The 19265-nt window shown below is 45.1% G+C and overlaps 1 protein-coding gene across 1 annotated transcript in view; it reads left to right on the plus strand.

Annotated features, from left to right (window-relative positions):
- LTF (lactotransferrin) overlaps positions 1–11912 on the plus strand; it is a 30308-nt gene extending 18396 nt beyond the window's left edge. Inside the window, exons 12-17 of the mRNA XM_065935394.1 lie at positions 427–582; positions 2503–2644; positions 6604–6671; positions 8634–8818; positions 9944–10133; positions 11699–11912. Coding sequence (XP_065791466.1) covers positions 427–582; positions 2503–2644; positions 6604–6671; positions 8634–8818; positions 9944–10133; positions 11699–11733 — 776 coding nt within the window. The 3' untranslated portion in view covers positions 11734–11912. The remainder of the gene's footprint in view (positions 1–426; positions 583–2502; positions 2645–6603; positions 6672–8633; positions 8819–9943; positions 10134–11698) is intronic.
- Positions 11913–19265: the final 7353 nt, after the last annotated feature.

Consider the following 19265-nt stretch of genomic DNA (forward strand, 5'->3'; position numbering starts at 1 on the left):
GGGGAAATCCCCCAGTGTCCACTGAGCACTTAGTCTGGTGGCCGTCATTGCTATGGCCCCATTCAGCTGGCATGTTGCAGCTGGTGATTTATGCACTTTAGGAGTCACACTTGTTCAGCGTTTGTGGCTTGAGTAGCACACATCTAAAATTGAATTGCCAGGAACAGTGGATGGCTGGTCGAAGCCAGTCGCCAGTGGTCACTTCAAGGATCAGCTTAGTGTTTCATTTCATGGCCCAGGTCTATCTCGTCTTAACATAGAGCAGCAGCTTAAGCTGTGTTGGTCTATTTGACAATGATCAGTCATCTGGGGGGATCCTTGCCTGGTGATGCTTCTTAACCTTTGTGGGCCTGGGTTGCACGCTGTGCAATAGAGTCCATGGACTGGGCCCTGGGAGGCTAAGACTTGCTCTTCTGTTTGTCCAAGGGTACCTTGCTGTGGCAGTTGTCAAGAAAGCAAATGAGGGGCTCACTTGGAATTCTCTGAAAGGCAAGAAGTCATGCCACACCGCCGTGGACAGGACCGCAGGCTGGAACATCCCCATGGGCCTGATTGCCAACCAGACAGGCTCCTGCAAATTTGGTAGGAATCTTGAGGCAGGCATGGGTTGGCCATCCTGGGGGTAAGCTGGGGTCCCCTGAGAAAGTCAGGGCAGGGAGGGTGGGGATTTGCAGGCCTCGTCTGGTGTAAGCAAGGTCCCCTGTGGCTGCCTTCTTCAGTTTCTTCACACAGCCTGCCCCATGCCCAGTCCACCCCACATGGAGACACAGAACTGGAGTGTCAGTCTGTCTCTCTGCACGCTAAGAATGGATGCAGGTTTGAGAAGTTCAGAAGTCTTTTTTTTTCCCCCACCTCCTGGAGCTCCAGATCTAAATTCCTCCTAGACGCTGGCTCCCTAATTTGGGAAAAGCCACCTGCCTTCCTCATAAAATGTGTCTTCTGCTACTACACAGAACTGACCTACAGAGGAAACCCAGTAAGACCTCCAGACTTCTGCCTCAGCCTCCCCCCTCCTGCCCTCCCCACTGTACACCATGCTCACGCCTCACACAGTAGCCACACCCTCCCTGCCGTGGGCCTGGTGATGGGGAGGTGTGTGCCACGTTCTCGTTGTGGCTCATGTCCCGGGCAAGCCTCTGCTCCGGTGGGGCCCTGCTGCATTTTGATGGGTCTTTGCGATTCCGCCTTGGCAGGCTTTCATATGGCTCTGCTCCTCCCCAGGAGTGCACGCTGGTGTGGCTCTCTCTGACCCCACGGCTGCCTCTAAGCTGTGGGGAGGCTGCCAGGACCCTGGAGGGACACTCCCAGCATCGCCTGAACTTGGCACGTGGTGTGGCTTTTCCAGTGGCAGGGAATGCACAAGTCAGATAAGGGGTGCTATTTGCTCATTCGGGCAGGGCTTCCTTGTCACTTTTATTTCCTCTCTCTTTAACCTGTTTTAATCCGTGTTAACCTCTTGTTGTTGTTTAGTCGCTAAGTTGTGTCCAACTCTGCGACCCCATTAACTGTAGCCCGCCAGGCTCCTCTGTCCATGGGATTCCTCCAGGCAAGAATATTGGAGTGGGTTGCCATTTCCTTCTCCAGGGAATCTTCCTGACCCAGGGATTGGACCTGAGTCTCCTGCATTGGCAGGTGGATTCTTTACCACCTGAGAAGCCCCCACTCACTTCTTAATGTGGGCTAAATCGCATGATGAGTTGGTCTAGATTCGGTTCAGCTGCAAGGGCAGAGAACCCCCAGTAGAAGTGAATAGAAAGGTTTATTTCTCTCTCATGTGAGCGAAGCCCAAAGGTGGCTTATCCAGAGCTGACAGGACAGCAACATGGTATCGGGGACCTGGCTTTCAAATATCTGGCTGTTTTGACACGTATGTGACTTCCATGCTCAAGGTCACTCACGGCTCCTGTCACATCCGGCGGTCCAGCCCCTGCTTCTGCTTTCCACGTGCAGGATGAAGGAAGGGAAGGAGAAGGGGCAGAACATGTGTGCCAACTGTCTTTTGAAGATGTCAGGATACTGGCCCCCGATACTCCCGCTCTTATTTCAGGAGTGAGTGTCTAGCCACGTGGCTTAATAGCCACAGAGTCTGATAAGGCTCATCTCTGTTTTACCGGGTACCAGATGCCCTGGTAAAAATCAGGGTTCCTATTCCTGAGGAAACGGGGAGATCAGAACCTGGACATTTTGCAGCTTCTGATACCATGGCCTTTGAATTCTTCAAGCTGAGTCCCCTGCTCGAGGCTGCGATGATGGGACCCTTTGTACAGTCACAGACTCTCTTCTCCAGCCCCAGTCAGGCTTCCCATAGTCTCAAGTTTTTCTGAGTCCTCCTGGGGCCCAGGTTGGTGGTAACTTGTTACTACGTGATATAATGTCTGTGTTCTGTCTGCCTCGGTCAGTGTGATGAATGGAAACCAAGCCACGTCCGTCACCTGTTGGGCAAAGACCACTTAACCTTGACACAGGTAGGAAGAGCTGGCTCCCCCGGTTTCTTCTCTGCAGATGAATTCTTTAGTCAGAGCTGTGCCCCTGGGGCCGACCCGAAGTCCAGCCTCTGTGCGCTGTGTGCTGGTGACGACCAGGGCCTGGACAAGTGTGTGCCCAACTCTAAGGAGAAGTACTATGGCTACACCGGGGCTTTCAGGTGAGTGCCGTGGCCGGGCCTCACCGGGCCAGGGCCTGGTCCCTCATCCTCCAGGACCTCGGCACACCGCATTTCTTTTTTTTTTTTTTTCTCTTTGTAAAATATATTCCCTTTATTTTTAACTGGAGGACGACTGCTTAACAATAATCTGTTGATTTCTTCCGTACAAAGCATGAATCAGCGATAAGTACTAGGAGTATATGTATATCACCTCCCTCTCTGCCCCCCATCCCTTGGAACACCCCTGTAGGTTATCGCTGAGCCCCAAGTTGAGCTCCCTGGGTGGTACAGCGACTGTCTGTTTTACACGTGGTGATGTTTACATTTCAGCGCTTCTCTTCTCCTCCCCCCCGCCCGCACGCCTTTGGCGCTGCATTGCTAAGGGGCCTGATGTGGTCTGTCTGGGGCAGCCTGGGGATCAGCTGATGGGCGGGCCAGGGGAGGGCTTCTCCCACCACACCCACCATCCCATGAGTGGGGACTGACCCCGGGGCTGTCTGACCTCAGCTCAGCTGGGCCCCTTCCTGTGTCCTGGAACCAAGGTCAATTTCAGTGGACCTCAGTGTCATGTTCAGAATCAGATAGGGAGAGGTTGTGGTGTAAGTCCTTTCGGCAACTCAGTTTTATGGGGAAGAATTCTCTTTCCCATAAGCACCACCTTCTCCCCCAGTATAGGTTTATGTCTTGCGTTTTTCTGCTCTCTTTGATTTTGGCCTTAGAATGGCAGAGAAAGAGTGTTTGCAGAGTTATTCTCCACTAGTGAAAAATAAACCAAAAAATGTTTTCAGAATTCACAAATTATAAACACTTAGTGAATTACAGTATCTTTTCACAGTCCTCATTTTTTCAATCCCATTCATGCAGCTGTTACTTCTGAGTGATATGATTAGGGGTTTGAAGGGTAGAGTTCTCCCCCATCCGTTATTTTTTCTCTATTCGCCAAGAATATATTCACCACCAGGTGGCGTCATGTATCTGAGAAACAGCTCAAACTGGTCTTGGAATTTTTTTTAATATAAATTCAGTAGCCCTCTCTCCAGTGATGGGATGATATAAAAGTAGCTTTTGCTATACTCTGAGTGACTTATTAAATATTTCATGAATGTACAAGAAATTTTTAAGGGGCTAAATTTTTGCACATGGAAAAGCTGTGATGTGATTCCACTCAGAAATACTGAACAGACAACTTGTCTGATAAAAAACCATGAGGTTTTCCTTTTCAAACCGATAGTAAGGCACTATTTCACTGAAAACACATACACTTTAGAATTCCTATTTATACTAGAAGGAAATGCTTTGTCTTTTGCTCAACTCGAAAGTTGGAACTGGAAGTTCTGTTCATCTCTCTAACATCCTCATATACTGCTGGTTCTCAATTTTTAAATGTCAGCTATTTTCTGCTGATTTTTTATTATGAAGGAAGAAAATCTAGCCTCTGTTACTACTCCTGTGCCTCTTTCACTGATAACCACAGACTTCACCTCCTTTTAGTATCCAACAAGAGTATGACATATTTAGGGCTTACTTTATTATGAATATGCAAATATTAGTCTCATATTAAGTATGTGATATAATAAGATTATATTTCCCTTACTGTACAAAGTTTTAGTTTACTCTGGAGTTGATCAATGTTTTATTAAACTTTGCTTAACTTTCTATACTGCTTTTAAAAAATCACTCATTCATCTTCAAACCTTCTGCTCGTAGCACAAATCTCCTAACGTTCTATGCATAAACAGACTGGGTGCTGCCCCAGGTTCATCATTTACTTGCGAATGTTGCATCTGAAGTTTCCACCCTCCTTCCCAGTCTAGACTGATCCTTTCTAGGCCCCCCGAACAACTGCTCCTGGGATTCCCCTGAATCATCATTCTGGGATTTTCCATTGTCTTACTTCCTGTTAAAGGACTTGTTTTCTGGATCCCTCATCTTTCGCTTTCAGGATTTTGTTGCGACAGAACATGTCTTTTTGAGAAAGAGTGAATAGGAGTTGCTGGTTTTTGAGTATTTACATGTTTAAAAACATCTTTAGTCCACCCTTGAAGGGATTTATAGTTTGACTGAATAAGTAAGTGTAGGCTAGAAAAAATTTTCCCTAGGAATTTTGACAGGATTTCCACATCTGGGAAATGGCAATATTAACTGGCTTGATCAACTGTCCCACGAAAAACAAGGAAAAATGTTGGATTCAGCACAAACACACACACACACACAGACACATTCCTAAGAGCATTGAATAGCTGACAAAGTAACAAGGGATTATTAGACTAAAATCTAAGGAGATAGGGACTCAGGGAGCTAAGTGGAAGCCACTTCGTTCTGAGGACAGTTACTGACTCTGACAAACTCACACTCAGAGGTTACATATACCTTTAGGGTAGGGGTGGACGAGAGGTAGCTTCCGCTCCACTCCCATAGGGCTTCAAGTTGCCTAGATGCTGAGGAAAATACATACCATCCCTGAAAAAGTGAAACCATGGGCCAGTTCTTACATGAATTTGCAGCTCCAACTTGTGTCTCTTAGGATGGTTCAGAAATTCTCAACTCCTAATTCTAAAAAAAGTGACCCCAGACTAAGGAGATCACTTCTCTAGGAACCTGTCTGGAAGACAGCATCTTCAGGTTAGGCCTCAAAGACTGCTCAAAAATACTCTGAATAATAATGAGCCAGACACAGTAAAAAGAGTAACTATAACAATGTTAAACAAACACACAGGGAAGAAGTTGCCCGAAGTGGAAAACAGAAAAATCAGCAGATTAGTGTTCTTAAAAGGAATAAATAGAACTTCTAGAAAGTAAAAAAAGTACAGCAATTGAAGTTAACTATGCACCTGACCAATTTAACAGATTAAACATAGCTAAAAAGAGAAGTAGTGATGTGAAAAATATATGAAAAAATTATGCAGAATGTAACATAGAAAATAAGCAAACTCAGAAATTTAAGAGCATCAATACATTGTCTTCTAAATCTAGAGTTTCTGATGAGAAAGCTGATAGTGGTTTTTGATCCTTAATTCTTTGTATATGACATTTTTTTCTTCTTGAAAAGAAAATTGTTTTTAAGTTTTCAGCAGTTTATTTTTGGCTTCCTAATTCTGAGAGAGAAGTTTTAGAAAGCTCATGAGATGTTTTAGTAAACAGATCTACACAAATAATATTTTTTTGAAGAGTAAATAAATCAGACATATTTGATGCATATTTATCTATAAATTTCAGAGATCAAACAATGGATGAAAAATACTCTTTAGGAAAAATGAGTTTAGGGTTTCATCCAATGTAAAATGCTTTGAAAATTATTTTCTTGAAAAGTTTTTTATTTTAAAAAATAAAAGAAATAAGCAATAGTTGTAAAAATTATTTTTTAATCTCCCTCCAGTGTTCTGAAACTTCAGGAGGGTATTTATGTGGGTCTTCTTTTAATCCATTGAATGGCACATGTGTATTTACACTGCATGTATATAGGCTCTATTTAGTCCTCCTGTTCTCAGCTACTTTCAGTGGTACCTAGTACTTGTAATTGTTGAGTCTTTCTGGAGGTCTGCTGTGCACATCAGCTTTCTCCTTGGGTGTCCCCCACCCAAGTTGGACACTTGGGTGTCCAATTTATGTCACAGTTTTCTTTACTCTGTTGGGTCAATTACCGCTCACCCATTTGATCTCTGACTTCCAAATGACATTATTATCTTCTCTCTTTCCCTCTTGCCTTCCTCTCACTCATGGATTTGTGGCTTAAAAAAAAATCTCATTCGTGCCATGTTATTGGCATTTTAGAAGGAGGGAGGGTACTCAGAAGTCTTTCAGCTACCATTTTAAACTCTAAAGTTCCTGGACATATTTGTCTTTATGTTTTCTATGTTTACTTCCATGTTGCAGTTTTTGGAATGCGTATTATAGATAGTTATGAAAATTCTAATAGTTTTTCCTCTCTGGCAATGTTTTTATTCTCTGGGACAATTTAGGTGCCTGGCTGAGGATGTTGGGGACGTTGCATTTGTGAAAAATGACACAGTCTGGGAGAACACTAATGGTAGGTGAAGCTGTTTTCCTTTCCCCTTCAGAGCACAATCTTTGCCGTCACAACATAGCCTACCGTTGTGGCAGCCCCAGCGCGGGTTGGAAGAGAATTTCCTGACACAGAGTATTTCAGAAAGGAGCGACTTTATAAGAACTAGGAGCAGAGATAACGAGGGTGCTGCAGGCAGAGTGGGCCGACCTCCTGACCAGGGAGAGTCGACCGAACGCTGTTAGAACAGCAACTAGGCTCAAGGGAGAGCCAACTCTTTCCTGGGTAAGTAGCCAAGTTTTATAGCCTCAAGACAAAAATTGCTGCCGAAAGGGTGGCATTAGGTGATTGGTTAGGGCGCTAGAGGGTAAGTACCAGGGTAAGCACTTTTTCCTGTTAATAATATGGAGTCAGGAAACTGGTTGGTAAGGATCAGGTGGGCTTTTGGCAATGGTTACAATGGAGCTCAATCAGTTCCAGAGGTGACCTTGATTCTGGGTCACAGAAGCACGTCATCTGCCTGCCTCAGCTGATCAGAAGTTGAAGGTGAATGATACTAAAAAAAAAAAAAAAAAAAAAAAAAGACATATGCAAGTAAAATTTCCCCTTTTTAAAAAGGAAGTAGAAGCCTTCATTCAGCCCCTATAAACTCTCAGTGGGGAGACCCCTTGGGGAGTGAATGAGGGCAGAATCACAGGCGGATGCAGCGGATCAAAGGGAAGATCGGCAAGCCAGTAGAGAAGTAGCCGCTCTGGTGAAAATAATAATGATAAATTCAAGACCCTCAGCGGTTTGCTGCCTTCTAAACTGCACTCTGCTCACCTCCCGACAGCCTCCCCACCCAGAGGGAGCTGCCACTTCCTCCCCTGGAGAAAGGACTGCCTCAGCTCTCCACCTCCCTCCTTCAGTGCCAGCTACAGTCCTGGCCTCTGCTTCCTCAAGTCCCTGGGGAGAGCGCCTGAGGCCAGACATGTAAATTTTGGGATGATCTGAGTATCGAAATAGACAAAGCCAAGAGATTGGAGGAAGTGTTTTCTTGAGGGGAGAAGGCAAAAGGAGAGAAGCAGCCGTGTGACCCAGGAAGCGTATTTGCATACACACAGGCGATTTGCATACACACAGGCGATTTGCATACACACAGGCAGGCATGCACACAACTGCATTTCGAATTCAGGAACCTTGAATCGAAGTAATCTCCAGGGCTCAGCTGAGTATAGTTTTAAGCTTCTCTGGGATTTTGCAACTGTATTTTATTGAAATTGATTTAAATATATTTGATAGACCCATAGGAGAAGTTCCTATCCTTCTTCTAGTTACATTAAGAGCGTTGGAATACGACAGGAAGCAATTTCTTCTTGAACACAAACCAGCACTTCTATTTCTGGAGCTTGCTGGAAAATATGGATTTTCCATATTTTTATGATACACATTCCAATGTAACAGCTTTGTGGAGATATAATTTACCTACTGTAAAATCCACCCATTCGGACTGTCCGATTCAGTAATCTCCAGCGCATTCACAGAGTGGTGCAGTTGCCAACAAAATCCAACTGGAGAATGTTCACAAAACCCCTCAAAGAAGCTCTGCTCCTGGTAGCAGTCCCTTCACCCCACCCCCAGAGCTGGCAACCACCAATTCACTTTTTGTCTCCAAAAAATAGATTTGCCTATTGTGGGCATTTCACAGAAATGGAATCCTACGATACGTGGTCTTCTGTGACTGGCTTGTCTCACTTTGCATCATGTTTTCATCCGCGTGGTAGCGTGTGTCAGAACTTGGCTCCTTCTTGTTGCTGAGTAAGACTCCATCGTGAGGAAATAGCGCGGATATTTGATACGTTTGAAGTCTGTATAACTTGAGGAGCTTTATTTGTTCTCCTTAACGTGTGTGCGTTTCAAGAGGCCGGTGGGTGGTCACAGCCCCAGAAAGGAGGCTTTGACTCAGCCGGGCAGCCGTGGCTGATGCAGCCTTCTCTCTGTCTCCAGGAGAGAGCAGTGCAGACTGGGCTAAGAACTTGAACCGCGAGGACTTCAGGTTGCTCTGCCTCGATGGCACCAGGAAGCCTGTGACGGAGGCTCAGAACTGCTACCTGGCGGAGGCCCCAAGTCACGCTGTGGTGTCTCGGAGCGATAGGGCAGCACATGTGGAACAGGTGCTGCTCCACCAGCAGGTGAGGATCGCAGGGCCTCCTGCCTGTTCTTACCTGCAGGGGCTCCTCTTAGGTGGTCAGCCACGGAGCCCAGCGGAGCCGCTCATCGCCAGCCGTTCTTCCTTGGGCCCCCGCTTGAAGCTGGAGATGACGGTATTTGTCCGCGCTGAGGGGCTGCCCCGAGTCTCAGGCCCCTGGACGTGTGCTCGCTGCCCAGCCAGGAGAGGCTGTCTCCCCTTGAGCCTCCTGTTGTTCTTCCGGCAAATGAGGGAGGCGACTGAGCCTTGCTCTTACAGTCAGGTAGAGAGCTGAGTTTCTTCTGCTGATGTCTGCAGAGCCCGGGCTGGCTGGGCAGCGTTCTCGACAAGGCCCCTGCATTTGTAATCTCTAAAAACAACTGACCCAGAACCTCTATAGATGTACGGTTCTCTATGTGTAGACGTTTGAAAGAAATCCTATAATTTCCTTAAAGTCTGGGATTTTTCAATTAGCTTGTCTAGTTCTGTGTTAAAACGGCATGTTTTCTTCTAGATGTGCTTTAAAGACAGTGACCCTGGGATGTAAAAATAGGCCCAATAACTAGCATGTATGGAGCTCCCACTATGCATAGTCACAGGTGCTGGTAAGAGGTCTCCACTATGAAGATGCTTGGTCCTTGCAGCTCACCTCTGGGAGCCCTGGGCACAAAGGAGGAACCATGGTCAGGGGAGACGAGGTGACCCGCCCAAGGCAATGACCTGGTCTGTGGCAGAGAGGATTTCCCATGCAGACTGCCCCTCTGGGAGAGCTGGCCTATTAGAATGGTAGAGGTGATTAACCTTGAGGACAGATCTCAAACTCCTCATCTGGTACCTAGTCACCCATAAGAAGTTCTGAGGGTGGAGGCCACAGATTAAGAAGCAAGGCAAGATGGTGGGAAGTGATATCAGAAGTGGTGAGGTGCCTGGGCGCTGGCCTGGGGCCTGGAGCATGGGGACACAGGGCAGGGGAAGGCTCAGCCGGGACAGCGGATCGATTCTAGAGCTCAGCCCCTTTTGCCCCACAGTCTTCCTGCAGCTGACCCTGCACAGCAGAAATTGCCTCCCAGGTCCATAATCTCTCTTCTTTTCCTCAGCTGGTCTCTTACTGTCTGCCCTTCTGACACAGGCTCTGTTCGGGAGAAATGGAAAAGACTGCCCGGACAAGTTTTGTTTGTTCAAATCTGAAACCAAAAACCTTCTGTTCAATGACAACACTGAGTGTCTGGCCAAACTTGAAGGCAGACCAACATATGAAAAATATCTGGGGACAGAGTATGTCACAGCTATTGCCAACCTGAAAAAATGCTCAACCTCCCGTAAGTGGAATATCAATAGCATCACTGAGAAACTGTTTTGCATGAAGGTCAAAGTTGGAGGGTCAAACATTTTGGGGGTGATGTGGGTTTAAAAACGTTAAGGCAATACGATGTCTCTGTACCTCAGAGATGAAGATGGTGAAGGACAGGGAGGCCTGGTGTCCTGCAGTCCATGGGGTCGCAAAGAGTTGGACATGACTGAGCGACTGAACAACAAATACCTCAGGAAATTATGCTCTTGCTGATGAAGTGAAGGAATTAGAGAATAAAGTAAAGCAGTAGATAATATGCTAAATTTTTATAATGCTGATAGCAATTGTAAATATGTGTATGCATGTAAATATATCTATGTACGTAAATATATGTATGTATGTATAGACATGGGCTTCCCAGGTGGTGCTAGTGGTAAAGAACCTTCCTGCCAATGCATATAAACATATGTACACATGTATTTACATATATATTGAGAAATGGCAAATTCTGATTTCTAGGCAGTTACCACAAACAGTAACCATAGAGAATACAAATTCTCAAAACCATTTTAGCCAGGAAAATGTATTGACAACAATTTAAAAATGTTTAGAAGACATAGCAGAGTGTTGTAAGGCTCCAGGCAATAATTCCCACATCTTAGTGTGTTCTGCCTCCTATGTGCACTGGAGTCATCCAGGTCCCTGTTCCTGTTCCCTCCCCAGGGGAGTTGGAGGCATTGGTGGGGCTTGTGTGGTGGTCCAGGGGGAGGGGGAAGGCTGGGAGTCTCTACATCAGTGGTTCTCAGCCGAGGATGATTTTGCCCCTGAGGCATTTGGCAATGCCAGGAAGTGTTTTTAATTCTGATGACTTGGAGCGGGGGTGCTGCTGGCATCTGTGGGTAGGGGCAGGGATGCTTCTAAACAAAGCACAGAATAGCCTTCACAATGAAGAATTCCCCAGCCCCAACGTCAGTAGTGCCAAGGCTGGGAAACCCTGCTGTATCCACAGATATCTCGGGGAATCGTGATGCAGGTGGATCTAGGGCCACACTCACAAACCCTGCTGCAGGGGTACTCTTCAGAGAAGCCCACTCAGGACGGCACAGACTATACAGCTCTGGAGGGCAGGGCTCTTCTGTCTGTGCTGAATCCCCAGCACTTAACAGAGACTCGTGCAAAGCAGGTGCTCGGGAGGGATTCATGGATGAATGAGTGAATGAGTAGGTAGACGCTACTGCAGGCAGATTTGCACGAAGATGATCAGTTGCTCACAGAAGAAATTCGAGGACCATGTGAACTTGAGAATGTGACAGCTGATTCACCTGGAGACAAGCGGGTGGGGCTTGTGTCACTCAGGCCAGAGCAGGAAATCACGAAGCTCAATGAGGACCAGAGCTTCTGTGTGCTCCCGTGGGCCCTGCTGGTCTTAGCAGGAGGGGTCATTGGGAAATACGGGGATGGCAAGCTTTGACCTACAGTGGGGAAGAAGGGCAGAGGGAAGTCTGTTTTAGTGTCTTCTTTGACTGATGTATTGATTCCAAGAAAAAAAAAAGGAATCCTTTTCTGAATCTCTGGCTTTGTTGTGTCCCACAGCGCTTCTGGAAGCCTGCACCTTCCTGACGAGGTAAAGCCTGCAAAGAAGCTAGCCTGCCTTCCTGGGCCTCAGCTCCTCCCTGCTCTCAGCCCCAATCTCCAGGCTCGAGGGACCTCCCTCTCCCTTCCTGAAGTCGGATTTTGCCAAGCTCATCAGTGTTCACAACTCCCTGCTGTCATCCTAGCAAGAAATAAAGTTAGAAATGCTGTTGATTTTCATTCCCTATAAAATGCCAATTATCTTCTCTCGAATGTCATACTGAAATCATGTCTGACCAAACTCCTGCCCAGTGGAACCTTTCCTTCCCTGTTTTCCAGGTCGCACCCGCCTCCTGCTTTCCTGCGGTTTTGTGTTTGGTGTCTGATGGTCTGGAATCTAAGGTCAGGTTAAGCAACTGTTGTTCTCTAGGGTACCTAGTTGGCCGGCTACATAGTTGTCTGTATAAGTGTATGTTTGAGTGTGTATGTGCATATATGTGTGTTTCTAAGGTGGGGGAAGAAATAGAGAGTAGGAATCAAGTGATCAGTGGAAGAATGTGGGTGTCAAGAAGGCTTATGAGTATTTGGTATTTTAGGTAAATAGCATCAGGTGTAGTAAATGTACAAATATAGACACCAGGGGAAAATGTGGAATACAATGGGCCCTCCATGTCCCTGGGTTACACAGCCTTGAATTCAACCAACAGAGGACTGAAAATATTTGAAAAATTTCAGAAAGTTCCAGAATGCAAACCTTGAATTTGCCATGTGCTGCCAACTATTTACATATCGTTTACATTGTATGAGGCATTATAAGTAGTCTAAAACGTATAGGAGAAAAAAAAAAGATAAAATGTACAGGAAGATATGCATAGGTTGTATGCAAATACTACATCATTTTACATAAGGGACTTGAGCATCCTTGAATTTGTCCTGGAACCAATCCCTGGGTATACTGAGGTACAAGGGGAAACTAACTGTGCATTTATCCCTTGGCTTTATTGGCCCTCATTCTCCAGTTAACCTCTAGTCATTGGTTTTCTCAGTCAAGCTCTTTCAAGTGCGGTCAGAGAGGGGCTACCTTCACTTCCTTCAGCAAGTCAGGTGGGTGGTTGGGTCATTCTCTCTTCACCTCACTGTAATTTGATTCTAACCTATTCACCCCCTTGAAGTGAATAAGAATTCTGGAATAAGACAGAAGCTTAGTTGGGTTCCTATCTCTTCCCCCGAGCCCCTTACATCTCTGATCCTGTGGACCACGTGTTCCTTGAAGCCCTGTTTCCTGATCTTCCTTGCTGCTCCTCCTTCCTTTCTCTGCCTTTAACATTTTTTTAAATTTATCTTTAAAATTTACTATTATTATTATTCTGTTTGTTTTACTGGGTCTTCGTTTCTGGAAGGACTTTTCTCTAGTTGTGGAGAGCGGGGGCTACCCTTTAGTTGTGGTGCACCGGCTTCTCACTGCAGTGGCTTCTCTTGTTGTGGAGTATGGACTTCAGGGCTCATGGGCATCAGTAGATAACTTAAGTGGAATGAAAGGCCCATGAAATCCCCTCTTCTGGCTGAAATAAAGTTTCAAAGTCTTACATCACTGTATCCACTGAAAGTGAAAGTTGCTCAGTCATGTCTGACTCTTTGCGGCTCCAGGCCAGAATACTGGAGTGGGCAGCTTTTCCCTTCTCCAGGGGATCTTCCCAACTTGGGAATTCATTGCAGGCAGATTTTTTACCAACTGAGCTATCAGAAAGCCCGTGTATCCATTAACTCATGCTAAGTTATGCCAACATCCTAGTGCCTTACATAACAAAGCCACATTCATGGGTCATGGGTCACATGCATGCCTGTCATGAGTCATCAGAGACTCCGTTGTTCATCTCTTTATTCTGAGACCCAGGCTGAACCAGCAGCTCCCACCTGGGGTGTGTTGGCCTATAAACAGGGGAAAATAAAAGAGTTGGAGGCATGACACAATAACCCTTAAAGCTTCCTCCTGGGAGAGGCCATATAATTTCCATCATTTCATCACACAGAACAAGTCAGGAGGTCATAGCATCACTGTCTGTGTGTCGGGGGGAGGGGTCTTTGGTCTCACATCCTTTCACTCTGACACTGAATTGAGTGTGAGCTCTGTTTGGTGTCCCTGGTTTTACTTTCTGAAACCCCCAAGTTCCTCATAATCTTCTAGGAAAGCTCATGGCCTTGCATTCTGCATGGTTCCCACTCTAAGCTTTTTTCTGCCCGACACAGATTTTAATGACCATCAATTGTAATACATTTTAGCACATTCCACTTCAGTTTGTACTAAGTTAGTGTTTCCTCAGTTTTTTGGAAAATATTCTTGTCTATAGTTAACCCATGCAGGCTATTCACGGAGGCTAATTATTTACTCACTTCAAACTCACCACTAATTCCTCAGAAAGACAAGAGATATCAACAAGCTGGAGATATCAACACATGTTGTATTCTTTTAGCATCTGTAACATCTGTTTACTCATCAAAAGCCAAGGAAAGCCATCCAGAACCATCTGCCTTGTTTTTTGATCTTTTGATATTGGTCCCAATGTCTTCAACTCTGTAGGCAAGAAGTGTCAATGAAAGGTTAACAGTCTTTTTTTTTTTTTTTTAATATTTATTTATTTTTGGTTGCGCTCAGTCTTAGTTGCTGCATGGACTTTTCACTAGTTGCGGTGTTTCGGCTTCTCATTGTGGTGGCCTCGTCCGTTGTAGACCATGGGCTCTAGGGCATGAGGACTTCAGAAGTTGCAGTTCCCTGCCTCTAGAGCACAGGCTCAGTACTTGTGGCACAAAGGCTTAGTTACTCTGTGGCATGTGGGAGCTTCCCAGATCCAGGGTTGAATTTGTGTCCTCTACACTGGCAGGCGGATTCTTTATCACTGAGCTACCCGGGAAGCCTTAACAGTCTTAAATAAGTTAATTTTCTCTGGACACATTTGTTTACAGTTGCAATCAAATGATTTCTTTAATTCAACATAGTTAAAAGGCTTTTCTTGCTTGGCTAACAAATGAACTATTTAGAAACTTACTTTGCTTGTAGCCTTATTTCATCTTTTGTTCTGAAGAAAAAAATCTTAAAAAATTCTTTTTTTTTGTTTTGGCTGGGCTCTACAGCTTGTTGGAGCTTAGTTCCTTGACCAGGAATTGATTCTGGGCCCATAGCAGTGAAAGAGCCAAGTCCTAACCACTGGATTGCCAGGGAATTTCCTTGAAGAAATTTTGTTGTGATGAGATATTTCACTTTAAAATTTCTAGATTTCTGATTATTTTTCTCCCCTCTGAGTTTGGAATAGTGCAATGAATGCTTAGGCTGGAGATATCAACACATGTTGTATTCTTTTAGCACAATGACAGTTTCACTGCATAGTAAATACAGTGCTTTGTCATCTAATTTGATAACAAAATAATCCACAATTCATAGTTACATTCAAAGTTCACTTTTCTCTTTGCTTATTTTTGACATGTTGGATATGAGCTGGTAATAAAAAGAAACTGTCTACTGAAAACATTTTTTTTAATATTGAAGTATAGTTGATTTACATTGTAAAGAGAAACTGTTTTCTCTACTGACAACACTTTTTTTATATTGAAATATATTTGATTTATGATGTGTTAATTTCTATTGTACAGCAAAGTGATTCAGTTATATATATGTACATTATTTTACAAATATTCTTTTCCATTATGGTTTATCACAGGAGTTTGAATATAGTTCTCTGTGCTATACAGTAGGGCCTTGTTGTTTATCCATTCTATAGATAATAGTTTATATTTGCTAATCCCAAACTCCCAATTCATCCCTGCCACAACACCCTTGCTATTGGCAACCACAAGTCTGTTCTGTTTGTATGTGCCTACTCAAAACACTTTGGATACTAAATATGTGGGTTTCATATACCAGACAATTCTCTAATTCTCTGTGGACAGCAACTGGGTTTATCTGAAAGTCATTTCAATTCTGACGCTAACGACTTAGAGTTAACCACAGGTTAAAGGCCCAGGCCCACCAGACTGCCCTCGTCCTTCAGATGCCAATCACAAGAAGTGGGTTCCCAGGTTACATATACTTTTGACCAACTTGGCTATAAACCGAGGGTTCCCACAACTTCCTCCTCATGTTTAGTAATTTGCTATAATGACTCACAGAATTCAGGGGAACACGTTACTTATAGTCACCTATTTATATTAAAGGAACATATAAAAGATACAGAATAGCCAGATAAAGAGGTACATAGGCTAAGGCCTGGAAAGGCCTAGATCATAGGAGCTTCTGTCCCTGTGGAGTTGGGGTGTGCCTCTCTTCCAGCACATCAATGCGATCACTAACCAAGAGGCTCCCTGAATCCCATAGTATAGGGTTTGTATGGAAGTTTTGTAACATACACACAATTGATTAAGTCATTTACCTCTGTTGATTATCCAGCCACTCTCCCATCCCTGGAGGTTGGGAAGTAGAGCTGAAAGCTCCAATCCTCTAATTACAAGTTGGTGCTAGGAACCAGCTCCCACCCTGAACTTGCATAGGAAAGCAGCAAAAGTTACTTCACCAGCATACACTCAGCTCTGAGTGAAACTCAGGTATGAAGTTTATTATGAATAATAAAAGACACTCTTATCACCACATCAGTCTAGGCTGAAGATTACATGTACATGTCATATTTATTGTACGTGTACATGTACATGTCATTGTTGTATCACATCATCACAGTCTGGTACTTGAAGTGCTGTTGAATCATAACTACCTGACTGTGATTTGCAACACACCAAGGGGCAGCGGGAAGCCATGAAAGTTCCAGAAACCATCTGTCACAATCACTGGACTCAGCCATTACAGTGCAAAAAAGCCCACTAGCAATACACATTTACAATACCAATAAATACAATGCCAATAAACCTTTGTTAATGGACACTGAAATCTTTATTTCATGCGATTTTCACATGCCATGAAATATTCTTTTGATTTTTTCCCAACTATTAAAATAAACGTGAAAGCCACACTCCGCAGGTGCCCTGCCAAACAAAACAACAGGTGGTAGGTTGGGTTTGTTCCAAGGCTTGCACTTTGCCAGATCCTTTGGATGCCGCTCTTTGTCCTGTGGTAGGAACATCCCTGGATCTTTCCATCCACTCTTGGAAGTTAGGCTCTGCCTCTGCCGAGCAGGACAAGTTCCTGGAGGTGCTATAGAAGCACAATGACGACTCTTGTTCCCACTGCACCACGTGTTGAAAGGGCCTAGAGCTGCTCTGGGGCAGCGATTTATCCCCCACACCGATACCTCCAGCGCGGTGCTGCCGCGCTTGGCCAGTGCTATTGGGGCTATCGGTACCGCGCAGGAGTCCACGCGGCTGCCAGTGTCTGCGCCTGCGCCTGCGCAGTCCTTCCGTGGAGGGCTGTGCGGCAGAGGGCCCGAAGGTTATCGCGAGCGTTAGAAGGTTCTCGCGCGGCCTCACAAGTTCTTTGGCGGCGTCGAAGATGCTGTCAAGGGCTCGAAAGTTCCCTGGAGGTCTCGAAGGTTTTCCGTCGGGCTGTTTTCCTTGTTTTGTGGGTTTAGTTTGAGGGAAAAGCCGCTACCATGTGGTGCCGGGAACTTCCTGTCAGGAGGAGCGTCGTGTATTCTTAAGTCGTTGGGAAACAGACTGAAGCTGCTTAATTCTCTCTCAGGGAGTTAGCTTGTTACCCTTAGCGTATTTGGACGAGTTTAGCCCCGCATTGTTTCCAGATATAATTACAAGTCAGTCCCGAGTGTGAAAGAAGTGGCCTGTGAGCAGGACATCTAGAGCCCAGGCCCAGCTCTGCTGTGTGGCTGTGTGACCTCAGGTAAGTCCCTTAATTGTTCTTGCCTCAGCTTTATTTGTGGGTGAGATGAGGGGCTGGGCCTTCTTCTCTATGACTCCGGAACAGATTGCCTCTCTCCCCAGTCATGAGGGACCAGAAAGGAGAAGACTTTTAAAATTTGTCCTGGGGGAGGTCTTTGTTTTTACCTGTGGTGGTCCTTGTTCAGGTTGGAAAAGAATGTCTGGAAAGGCAGAATGAGAGATGAATACAATTTATTAGAGTGCTCTCTAATATACAGTGCGTCTAATAGACGCAGTGGGCAGGCTCAGAGAAGAAATGACAACGAACATGTGTCATCTGCCTATCTTTTCTAGCTGGAGAATAAGGAAGAGATGGGGTAGAAATCTTGCTGTCATTTACTGATTAGGTACCACATGTATGCTTTCCTTTTACGGGGGAGAAGAACAGGACAAATACCCTTCCTAATATGGGGTTAGGAAAGGGACAAGCTATGCTCCCCAGGATGGCGCAAAAATTGCGACAGTTGCAACATGGGTGGAAGGGCGATAAGGGTCTGATGCTTTCTGTTTCTGCCTTCTGAGGCCCTTCGAGCTCAGCTTGTTCTTTTGTCCTCTGGCCACTATATTATCCAGGCAATATCAAAGTTAGTTTTCTGGGCTTACCTCGTGGCTTGGTGGTAAAAATTCTACCTGCCGGTGCAGGAAACATGAGATCCATCTCTGGTCCAGGAATGTTCCACAAGCTGCAGAGCAACCAAGTCTGTGTTCCTCAACTACTAAGCTTGTGCTCTACAGCCAGGGAGTTGCCACTACTGAGCACAGGTTAGAAGTCACTGCAGTGAGAAGTCCATGCACCACAATAGAGCGTAGCCTGTGCTCCCTGTAACTAGAGGAAGCCCACAGATAGCAATGAAGACCCATCATGGCCAAAAAATTTTAAAAAAAATCAGTTTTCCTCTTCAACTTGATCTTAGGAACATTTCCCTTTGTGCAGTGAGAGTCAAAGAGGGCTCAGTGGGCATTCACATGCCCACCATGTGGAGCTGACAGGTGTTAACATTTTGATGTGTTTTCTTCCTTGTTTCCTTTATATGACCTGATATGTGTGTGTGTGTGTGTGACATTAAATTATTTGCATGTGCATTGTGACCACCATGACATTTCATTGCTAAATTGTTTTTTTGCATTTTTTAAAACAACTTATTTTTAACTGGAGGATAATTGCTTTACAATATTGTGTTGATTTCTGCCATACATCAACATGAATCAGTCATATCATTCCTAAATTCTTGAGCATGCATTCTCTAAGAGTAAGGACATTGTCCCACATAATCCCAATTTTATTGTTACTCTTGAAATGATAAATCTAGTGTCTGATATGTTGTTCATAGTCATATTTTTCAGATTTTCCCTATAATGTCTTTAAGCCTCTTTTTAAGGAAGTGCTTCCATTACCCATTGGTAATCAACCCCTCCTTCTTACCTTCCCTCACGGGCATGAGTGTCACTTCTCTCTGTGGGAATAATAGCACCTGTGTTGACTGGAGTCTTTTTCTTGGCCCCCTCCTCGTCTGTCACTGCATCCCATCTGCTCTAGTCCATTTGGAGATGAACCTGACCCTCTGCCTTGGAGTCCTTCAGAGACAGAGTGGAAACAGTGAGTATGTGTGCAGATCGTCGTCAGACAGAGCTGGCGTGTACTTGGGGACATGAGTTGTGTGCTTTGCAGAGGAGGGCAGGCCTGTTTGCACGGGGCAGCTGGTGAAGGTCTGAGCCA

This window comes from Muntiacus reevesi, chromosome 4 (genome assembly GCF_963930625.1).
Source record: "Muntiacus reevesi chromosome 4, mMunRee1.1, whole genome shotgun sequence".
Lineage (NCBI taxonomy): Eukaryota > Metazoa > Chordata > Mammalia > Artiodactyla > Cervidae > Muntiacus > Muntiacus reevesi.